At 28.9% G+C, this 7,954-nt stretch overlaps 1 protein-coding gene across 1 annotated transcript; it reads left to right on the forward strand.

Moving 5' to 3' along the window:
• The first annotated feature begins 3,852 nt into the window (after positions 1-3,852).
• Positions 3,853-6,663, forward strand: LOC120071854 (thermospermine synthase ACAULIS5-like). The gene is made up of 9 exons (XM_039024258.1): positions 3,853-4,130; positions 4,657-4,818; positions 4,910-5,012; positions 5,115-5,203; positions 5,281-5,437; positions 5,517-5,592; positions 5,687-5,745; positions 6,118-6,254; positions 6,337-6,663. The coding sequence occupies exons 1-9, from the start codon at positions 3,988-3,990 to the stop codon at positions 6,425-6,427; spliced, it is 1,017 nt and encodes a 338-aa protein (XP_038880186.1). The 5' UTR covers positions 3,853-3,987; the 3' UTR covers positions 6,428-6,663.
• The last annotated feature ends 1,291 nt before the right edge of the window (positions 6,664-7,954 follow it).

The following is a 7,954-nucleotide window of genomic DNA, read 5'->3' on the forward strand; positions in this document are numbered from 1 at the left end:
TCTTTCAATCTAGTAGATTTTTGGGGTTTCCTTTCTAGTCTATAAGGCCTCTTCTATAATTAGTGACTCAAAAAAGTTTTTGATATACAATAGGAACTCCCCATCTTTGTATTGTTAAAAGGGAGAAAAAAGGAGACCAAAAAGTGAAAATATACCTAAGGTTTAGAGGAATTAACAAAACAGGGGCTACTTGATAAGAATCATACTTTAACCTATGACTTTCTTTGTTTTTTGGTTATCTACCGTCTACAAAGATTTTAAATATCAAAGTTATTGAAAACTAAAAAAACATTTTTAAAAAAATTATATTTTTATTTTTAGAATTTTATTAAGAATTAAATATTTCTTTTCAAAACATGAAATCTATAGTACATAAATTGTGAAAGAAAAAACGACAAATAAATTTTAAAAACATATCTTTGTCACAACACCTAAAATTGCCACTATTGGGGGAAGAACACCACCCATAATTTCTAAAACAGCATGCTTATAATATTAAGATTCTAACCCATGATGTAGAATAATGAGAAAAAATCACTTGGACCAAATGCCAAGTGTAATCAACTTTACAGGTCATCCAACAATGAAAAAAAAAAAAATACATATTAAATAATGGAAGTAGAGAGAGAGAGAGAGAGACAAGAGGTTGGTTTTTTAGGAGTCTTGTAGGGCTTTGCAGTTATCATAGCTTTCCCAAACAAGGGGTGGGTGAATAAAATCATCACCCCACAAAGGTATGATTTTTAACATGTTGGTCATAACACTACCACATCACTCCACCAATGCCACCCACTCACCTCCATCTTTTCCTCTGCGTGTCAGTTATTATCGACACGTCATATTCAAAACAGAAACATAATCTCACACCAGTCAAGAATATATTAAAAGAAAATCATTAAAAAAAATAACCGTTCTAAGTTTAGACATAATCTTCAAACAAAACCATGCAATATTATATACACTGTCGTAGCAACATATGGAGTGATTCGTCGTTCTAACGCATCATGCTGATGCTTAATTTGCATCACTGTTCACAATTTTGAACTATGTAATTAGAGTCCTCACAAGATCCAGAAAACATATTTTTATAATGATCGTGTGAAATTCCAACTAGTGGTGGAAGTAAGGGAACTCAAAAGAGAAGTTTGTTTTGAATTATGATGAAGTTTGGATTTTTTATTTATAGATTTTGATATTTTAGTTTTTTTTCTTTTTTTTTCTTTTTTTTTTTTTGGGAGAGTTGTGGATGTTTGTATGGTGATGTTGATGAGTGGGTTTGGCATAGCACGCTCTCATTCATATCTTTTGGAGCAAAGAGAATATTATGATGGTTCCCATTGCACGCCCTTCTCTCTCCTTCCCCATTTTCTCTCTCTAACCAAGATTTTGAACACACACATTCTTGAAGAAATGAATTACCTGGATTTTCGGTAATTGTCACCCTTTCAATCATCATCTTTTATCTTTTCCTCCCCAATAATATTTTAAATTTACAAATTTGATCCATATAACTTTAAGAATATTAAAATTTTATCTCTACGATTTGATAAAAATCTCATAAATAGTCTCTATTATAAGAACTATTGATAGAGACTATCAAACTATAAAGACTGTTTACGAAGTTTTATCAAATCACAAGAATTAAATTGTAATTTTAAAAGTTATAAGGACCTAAATGCTAACTTTATCAATTATAAAGACTAAATTTGTAATTTAACAAAAAGAAAAATTAATATGTCATTGCATTTAGGCAAACAATTTTTTTTTATTTTTAGGATTTCAACTAATGGGGTTTTGTTTTTTTTGGAAAAGTTTGAATTCTTTATCAAAATTTAAGAATTTTTACTTTTGGTAGATAATCTGAAAACATAAATTTGTAAATAAAGGAAAAATGAAAATAGAGTTGTATGTAAATGTTCTCAAATATGTGTGTTTGGTAGTAAATTAAGAAATTTAAATTTAAATTTAAATAATTATTTTAGATGTGTTTGATACTTTATTCATAATTCATAAAACTAATTATAGTTTCCCACTAGATATTAAGTTAAATATAAATTATTATTAATTAATTTATGAATATTTTTATATTAATTTTTGTATTATTATTATTATTATTATTATTATTATTATTATTATTATTATTATTATTATATTAATTTTTTTTAAAATGAGTTTGAGTTTATAACATGAAATACCATCTCAATATTTTTTTAATTTTTTTAAATATAATTATGTATTTTAAAATCTATAATTTAAATTCTCAATAATGATAAAAATAGCAATGTTATTTTTAGAATTTGTATAATTTATACCATATGATTCAAAAATAATTTTTAAAAATAGAATTCTGATTGTTTACCAAATATGTTAAATCTAAAAACATAAAACATGATAGAGAGTACCAACTTGATAAATCTCAAGAGGTGTTTTGGGTGAGAAGATGAGATTAGATGAGTTGAAATATGAACATTACACTCAACCTTCATCACCACGATGCCTTGTTGCTCAATTCTGGCAACATCCAACCACCACTATTGACGGCCAGCTCTGATGGCCTTCGATAGCGGCCACTCCAATTCCAACGAACATTATTTTAAATTATGACTACCACAAATTTGAAATTGTTGACATATGAATTTTTTGTTGACATTATGATATAAAACCTTAATTTAAAGCTTAAAAATAACTATTGGTTTAAAAATACATATAAAACATCAATAAATATTTATATTTAAGTTTACGCACAAAATTGTCAATAAAAAAGCTTTGTTTTGTTGACACAAAAGTAATAAGTTTCACCCAGTTTTTTTTATTAGTTTATGGTATTTTATAGTCATTATTTATAGTAATTTAACATTAATAAAATCACTTTTATCATGTAAGAATTAAAAAAAAAAAAAAAAAAAACATGTATGTAGAATCATTTTTTACACCAAAAAAAAAAAAAAAAATTGTTAGGCATATAAGTGCTTTTATTTTAAAAAGTTTTTATGAATAGTGTTAAAATAAAAATGACTGAACTAGAAACGTCACATGCACAAATTTGTAAAATGATTGTTTAATTTTTTTTTTAAAAAAAAAGTCAGACATTTTCCAAAACTTCCAACAATACACGTGTGCTTAAAAAACAATAAAATAAAATGCAATCCATAGTTTATTAAAAGAATAAATGTAGAATTACTGAATAAAAAATTTCCTAACAGAAATAATAAAAAAAAATACACTAAATACCCCTAATATATGAACTCGGCACCCTGAACATCTAAAATGCAGACATATGAACTCACATTCATATGACCTCTAGATATATGAACTCAACTTACTGCGCGAATCAATCCCTAAGGCCCCATTTTGATTTTTGTTTTTAGTTTCTAAAAACTAGGTCTATTTTCTTCTCATATCTTATAATGATTTACATATTTTTTAAGTATAATAATTGAATTTTTAATCAAATTCTTAAAATAAAAATTATTTTTTTAATTTTCAAATTTTGACTTTATTTTTTAAATTATTGATAAAAAGTAGATAATAAAAAAAAAATGGATGGTTGTTTGTCCCTAAAATCTCTTGATATCACATGCACAAGAAGCGTGTAATGATTGTCATTTATTAGATTGGATAGAAGGAAGAAAGGGAAGAAAAGACAGCAATTGAAACCACGCGACCAAATCATCCTTACAAAATCTCAAACGTTGGTTCTATGAAACATTACGAAAATCCAAAACGATTTTTTTCCCCTTATTTTTTGAAGCATACTTTACAACAACGACTACAGGCAAGCCATTTTCCAATGTCATTAATTTTCTCAACTCCCTCTCTCTGTTCTCTTTTTCTAATTTCCAAATCAAAATCATACTTCTCTTCACATTTTCCCTTGCTTCCTTCTTCCTTAAATACCCCTTCTTCCCTCCTTTCTTCTCCATCAAATCTTTCTATCCTTCTCTGTTTCTTTTTCTTTCCTCTCAGTTTCTTCTCTCTGCACCAACAATGGCTGATGTTTCCTCTGCTAATTTGGTTAACAATGGTAATGAACTTATTGAGAAGGGCCATTCCTTAAATGGCTATCGAAAGAGCTGTTGGTATGAGGAAGAAATTGAAGAGAATTTAAGATGGTCCTTTGCTCTCAATAGGTACTTGTTTTCTTACATTTTATATCAAAGTTTTTTAACCGTATTTCGTTTTTAGTTTTCTGTTTTTGATATTTATGTTTGTTTACTTTCAATTTCTCTGTTAATAGAAAGTGAATAACAAAACATATATAAACTTATTTGGGTAGTACTAAAAATGAAAAACCAAATAGTTATCGAATAAACCTTATATTTTGGATTATTTTAAGTGGAGTTCTCGAGACAAACTCATTAAACTATACTCTCAATGTTCTAAGCTGTCTGTTGGATCTTTTACTGTGGTTGTTTTGCTCTAGGCTTAATGAAGGTCCATCAAGTTGAAATAGGGTTGAGATCTTTCAAAAAGTAACACACTTTTTCTCTCCCACTTCAAATCAAACTCAATAAAATAATGGTTTGGTCTTGGAAAAGCCAGACAAGAAACCTTAAAACACAAAAAAGTAGTTTTAGTTTAGGGATTGTTCTTCACTACTTGTCACACAAAAATCTACCTACTTTGTAATGAACTTTTTATTTGGTAATCTTGTAGCATACTTCATACTGGAGCTTCTCAGTATCAAGACATCGCGTTACTCGACACGAAGCCGTTCGGGAAAGCGCTGGTCATCGATGGAAAGCTTCAAAGTGCAGAAACTGATGAATTCATATACCATGAATGCCTTGTTCACCCTGCACTTCTCCATCATCCCAAGTACTTACAGTTTCTAATAGTTTAATTCTCTCTAAAGAATCTCAAGTATAAAATTCTAATATCTTCCTATATTGTGATGTTTTTAACCCAGTCCAAAGACCATCTTTATCATGGGAGGAGGTGAAGGCTCCACAGCAAGAGAGCTACTTAGACACAAGACTGTGGAGAAAGTTGTAATGTGCGACATCGATGAGGTTAAATTTCTTTTTGTTTCGTTTTCTTCTTTTTTAAGCCATTAATCAATACAAAAAAAGCTCTCTAAAACAATAATGATGGATTATTAACCAAATGAACAGGAAGTTGTCGATTTCTGCAAGTCATACTTGATAGTAAACAAAGAAGCTTTCTGTGATCCAAGGCTTGAACTTATCATTAACGATGCCAGGTTCGATTTCAATTATTGCATTTTACGATTCTTCTTACGTTATAGTTGCTATAAGTTCTGGTGGGTTTATGTTGCAGAGCTGAGCTTGAGAACCGAACTGAGCTATACGACGTGATTGTGGGTGATCTTGCAGACCCAATTGAGGGTGGTCCTTGTTATAAACTCTATACTAAATCTTTCTATGAGTATACTGTGAAGCCTAGATTGAAACAAGATGGTATATTTATCACTCAGGTATGTGTGAGATATGAAAATGAAAGAAGTTTGTGAATATATATTAGATTAGGAACTCAACTTGTTAATATCTGTGCAGGCTGGTCCAGCTGGAATTTTCAGCCATACTGAAGTGTTTTCTTGCATCTACAATACTCTAAAGCAAGTTTTTAAATGTGAGAGCAAAACTTGAGGCTATATTATTGTTGTTGGTTTTAGGCCTAAGCTTTTTTAAGTGATTTTTTTCCTTTTTTTCTTTCTAATCTGCAGATGTGGTGCCTTATTCTGCCCATATTCCTTCCTTTGCTGATACTTGGGGTTGGGTTATGGTAAGAAAAATCATACTTTTTTTTTCATGCTTTTGGGCTGAAAATCAAGGCCAAATCTTTCAATATTGCAAAAGATGAGATGAAAGATATTCTAAAGGCAATTTGGGTCATTTTAAACCAAATAATTTTTCAAGGTTGCATTCAAAACTAGTCGCGCTTGTGTACGCTTAGAACACTATTCATTACTGAGAAATGCTTGGTTCGTCCATGAGAATCAAAGTAGGGAAAACAATGATCCGATGACGAGTATTTCATTAAAACGAAACAATATCAGTTCCAAACTGATAAACTTTGAAATGGGGCTCTAGTTTTCTTTTTCTATCATTTCTTTGGAATGTGTTTTAAGCAAGATTTTTTTCTTGAAACTTGCAGGCCTCAGACACCCCTTTTGTTTTGAATGCTGATGATTTGGACCAGAGAATCAAACAAAGAATCACAGGGGAAAACAAGTACTTCGATGGAAAAACATTCTCATCTGCCTCTATATTAAGCAAAGCAGTTCGGAAGTCGTAAGTACACATTTTTGTTTTGTTTTCCTTCTGATTTATTTCAAGATTTGGGAGATGTTAAGATTGGCAAGAAACTTTGCAGACTCGACAACGAGACGCACGTGTACACGGAAGGAACAGCGAGGTTCATATATGGATATGGAGCTGCAGCCTGCAAGCTCAACCAAGTTTGATAGCTTTTCATAAGAGAGGAAAAGAGAAGAAGAAAGAAAGGGCCCCTAAATAAGAGAATATAGAAATCCATCATGTCAGCCTAGAAATGAAACAAAATCTCCTCTAGGCTTCCTTTTTTTTTTTTTCCCTCCCCTTTTTTTGTGTATTGTTTTTTAGTTTTGCTTTCTTATTGTTTATGTAGTGACTTTAAAGTTACAAATATAATAGTAATGAAAAGAGGGGCTTTTAGTTTATATGTTTCTTGTAGTGATGATATTTTATATCCCACTCTCAACACTCTTCCTTGGACAAGGCCCAACTAGCAAAATTGTGGGACACTTTTATTGATTGATATGGAGATGAAATTTAAGCCTTCGATATGAAATGAATTTTTAGGGTTGTTTGGTAGGCATTTTGAAAACAAAAATTTCAAAATAAAAGACTCAATAAAAATAGAGTTATATTTTATGTTTTAAATGTGTTTGGTGTAGCATATTCAAAATGTATATACATTGAAAACATAAAAATGTTTGTGAATGATAAATTTTGGATCAATAACAAATTGTCGTGTCATTTATCAAGTTAATGACGAACTTACAAATCATCAAATTTAGGACTAAATAAAGGTTGACGTGTATCCTAAATTAAAATTGAAGACATAAATTGACAAAATCCGATGATGTTGGGTTGATTAGATTTGTAGGGTTGTTTTTTTTTTTTTTTTTATTTTAATTAGGTAAAAGGGGAGTTTTGAAATTATTTAGGGAAAAGAGACCCATTCGAGAATATTTTATTCTTTTTTTTATCGTCTTGAATGTGTCTCTTGAAGAGACGCATTCATTAATAAAAAAATTGTGAATGCATCTCTTGAAGAAACGTATTCATATGAATAATAATTAAAAAAAAAAAAAAGAAAAAGTTGAAGAGACGCATTCAATTTCGGTAAAAAAAATGTATTTTTTTAATTTTTTAATTTTTTATTATTTTTATTCTTTTAACAACCCTAAAATAAACCATCTCATTACTTTTTTTTTATAGTGATAATAATATTACTAACTTTTTAACAATATAAACAATAATGTTATTTTGATTAAAAAATTTCTATGATTAATTTGATATATTAAATATTAATTTTAATAATATTCAAGTTGTTTAATTCCAAATTACTGTGGCCTAAAATCAACCATCTTACTAATCTCGTTTTTTATTTTAAAAGTAATATTACTAACTTTTTAATAGTATAAACAATAATATTACTTTGAGATTAAGAAATTTCTATGATTGATTTGATATACTCAATATTAATTTTTATAGTATTCAATTAGTTTAATTCCAAATCATTGTTTTTGTTTAAAGTTGTTAGAAACTTATGCAAAAATATAGATCTTAACTTCTAACTATTATAAATAATATTCAAGGTTCTTTAGAATGTATTGTAGACTGCAAGTGCATTTTCTTGTTTGAATTTGATTAATAAATTTGATTATATGTACAATTTTCTTTATTCATGACCAGAAGAAGATATTCTATTACGCCTAGATCGATCA

Source organism: Benincasa hispida, chromosome 1 (genome assembly GCF_009727055.1).
Source record: "Benincasa hispida cultivar B227 chromosome 1, ASM972705v1, whole genome shotgun sequence".
NCBI lineage: Eukaryota > Viridiplantae > Streptophyta > Magnoliopsida > Cucurbitales > Cucurbitaceae > Benincasa > Benincasa hispida.